Source organism: Capricornis sumatraensis, chromosome 1 (assembly GCF_032405125.1).
Source record: "Capricornis sumatraensis isolate serow.1 chromosome 1, serow.2, whole genome shotgun sequence".
Classification (NCBI taxonomy): domain Eukaryota; kingdom Metazoa; phylum Chordata; class Mammalia; order Artiodactyla; family Bovidae; genus Capricornis; species Capricornis sumatraensis.
Genome location: NC_091069.1, coordinates 95,088,685 through 95,091,502, shown reverse-complemented (window position 1 = coordinate 95,091,502; position 2,818 = coordinate 95,088,685). Strand labels below are relative to the sequence as shown.

At 65.5% G+C, this 2,818-nt stretch overlaps 1 protein-coding gene across 1 annotated transcript; it reads left to right on the top strand.

Annotated features, from left to right (window-relative positions):
* Nucleotides 1-279: 279 nt before the first annotated feature.
* On the top strand, nucleotides 280-2,426 carry EGR4 (early growth response 4). The gene is made up of 2 exons (XM_068986968.1): nucleotides 280-712; nucleotides 1,111-2,426. Exons 1-2 carry the CDS (start codon nucleotides 577-579, stop codon nucleotides 2,424-2,426), a joined length of 1,452 nt encoding a protein of 483 aa, XP_068843069.1. The 5' UTR covers nucleotides 280-576.
* Nucleotides 2,427-2,818: the final 392 nt, after the last annotated feature.

Genomic DNA, 2,818 nt, shown 5'->3' with positions numbered 1-2,818 from the left:
CTTTTTTAGCCGTCCTTCGCCGTCTACCTCCAGGAGAGAAGAGCACTTTCTAGACGTCCAGACCCACGCGGCGCGGCGCCCCAGCCAGATGCGCCCGCGGTCCCGGCGCGCACGGGGCTCCACGCTTGGGGAGTGCGCGCGCACGCAGCGGCGCGGGCCCGGCGACGGCTGAGGCAACGACGTCACAGCCCGAGTTTTCCTTTTCGGGAGTCCCCGGCACACATCCTGTGTCCATGTTTGGGCATTTACGTCACGGCGGCAGGGCCGGGGCCTCCCGAAATGGCAGTGGCCCGGGGAGTCGGAAGCCCTGAGCCAGCGCCGCCGCTGCTATATAAGTGGGGGGGCCGCGGGTTGGGGGAGCCCGGTTGCGCTTTGGAGAGACGAGGAACTGCCACCTCCCAGCGCTAGGGCGCTGCAGCCACCCCTTCCCAACCCCTTGCCAGAGGTGAGAGCCAGGAGTCCGAGCATCTAGGTCTGTGAGGTGCGGGCGCCCCGACTGTCGGCTCCTCGCCATTCGCGCGCCCCCAAGCCCAGCGGGCGAGGCCACGGGAGCCCCGCCGCCGCCGCCGCCGAGCCATGCTCCACCTTAGCGAGTTTTCCGGCCCCGACGCGCTCCTAGTAAAGTCTACCGAGGGCTGTTGCTCTGAACCCAGTACCGACCTGACCCGGCTGCCCTCCAGGGACCCACCCGCAGCCACCGGCTATCCGGCAGGTAAGGAGCGAGGCCAGGGGTGCTCAGACGGCGGCGCACCGCGGGGACACAAGGTGCCTGAGAACAGGCAGGGATGGGGACGCTCGAGCGGTAGGGATAGGGGCGGAAGGAGATTCGGGGTCTTGTGGTGCGCACCCCCAGTCCCACCCACACCAGGCCTCCAGCGCCTCCGCAGGAACCTGTGCGTGTATGGAGGCGTCCTTTTGCTTTTGCACGTGTGTTTTGTGTGTGCATGTTTGTATGTATCTCTTGGGGCGTATGCCGGCTCCGGCTGGATCGGAATGTGCTAAAGGCACTTTGCGTGTGTCAGCGAGCACCGAGGGCTTCTTGGGTAGGGGCTGCGGGCTCCGAGGCTCCCGCTTTGATGTGCGCGGAGCTGATTCCTGCTCCCTCCTCAGCAGGTGATTTCTTGAGCTGGGCCTTGAGCAGCTGTGGCGCCGGGGAGTACTTAACCGACTCCTGCCTCCTGGAGGGGCCTGCGCCCACGTCTCCCCCTGGCCTCGGCTACAGTGGTAGCTTCTTCATCCAGGCAGTACCCGAACACCCGCACGATCCAGAAGCACTCTTCAACCTCATGTCGGGCATCCTAGGCCTGACACCTTTCCCCGGCGCTGAGGCGGCAGCATCCCGGTCTCCTCTGGACGCCTCTTTTCCCGCAGGCTCCGACGCCTTGCTGCCAGGTCCGCCAGACCTTTTCTCCCCGGATCCGGGCGCTGCTGCTTTCTCAGAGGCGTTCTGGGAGGCCTCGCCCTCGGCAGGCGCCCCCTCACAGTGTCTGTATGAGCCTCATCTCTCCCCACCCGACGTCAAGCCAGGTCTCCGGGCTCCTCCGGCTTCCCCTGCGCTGGACACTGCCTCGGCCTTTAAAGGTCCGTACTCTCCATGGGAGCTGCTCTCAGCCGGGGCTCCAGGGAGCTGTGGGTCACAAGGAGGCTACCAGGCCGCCCCAGAGGCCCGTTTCCCCCCGATGGGGGCCAAGATTGAAGACCTGCTGTCCATCAGCTGCCCCGCGGAGCTGCCTGGTGGCCCTGCCAGCAGACTTTACACCATGGGGACCTACGATGCTTTCCCGCTGGCCCCGGGTGACTTAGGAGAAGGAGCCGAGAGCCTCCCGGGGCTCCTGACCCCTCCTAGCGGGGAGGGAGGGAGTAGCGGCGAAGGCGGAGAGTTTCTAGATGGTACGCAGCCTGAGCTTTCCCCGCTGGGCCTTCGCAGCGCCGCAGCGGACTTCCCGAAACCTCTAGTGGCTGACATCGCCGGGAGCAGCGCCGTGCCCGAACCTCCTGTACCGCCGCCGGCCCCATTCCCCCCAGCCAAGGCGCGGCGCAAGGGGCGCCGGGGCGGCAAGTGCAGCGCACGCTGCTTCTGCCCTCGGCCGCATGCAAAAGCGTTTGCTTGCCCGGTGGAGAGCTGTGTGCGCAGTTTCGCGCGCTCCGACGAGCTCAACCGCCACCTGCGCATCCACACGGGCCACAAGCCCTTCCAGTGCCGCATCTGCCTTCGCAACTTCAGCCGCAGCGACCACCTTACTACACACGTGCGCACGCACACAGGCGAGAAGCCCTTTGCCTGCGACGTGTGCGGCCGCCGCTTCGCGCGCAGCGATGAGAAGAAACGGCATAGCAAGGTGCACCTCAAGCAGAAGGCGCGCGCCGAGGAGCGGCTCAAGGGCCTTGGCTTTTATTCGTTGGGCCTCTCCTTCGCAGCCCTGTGAGGGTGAAATGGGTTTGTAGATTGGGGCGCCGCAATCTGGCGCGCAAGAGAAAACCTGCCCCCACCCTCCGCCCTCTTCCCCATTCCTCTGCCCACTTTTTTCCGGCACGCCCTAGGGCGGGACTCTGGTTCGGCTTCTAGTTCCCTTGAAGCGCCCGCCGCACACACCCTGTTCAGCACCAGCTCCACGGACAGCTCCCGTGGTCTAGGCGCTGTTTTTGAGTCAGCTGCGCTTTGGAGGGAAGTTCTCTTGGGCTACCCCACTGAGTAGGCACTTACTTGGAACTTAAAACACTCTTTGTAACTGGCGCACGCCCCACGCCCCCTCGAAGACCCCCAGAGCCAGGCTGGGGTAGCGCCGAGCTGGTCTCGTGCGGGATTTTGTACAGCAAT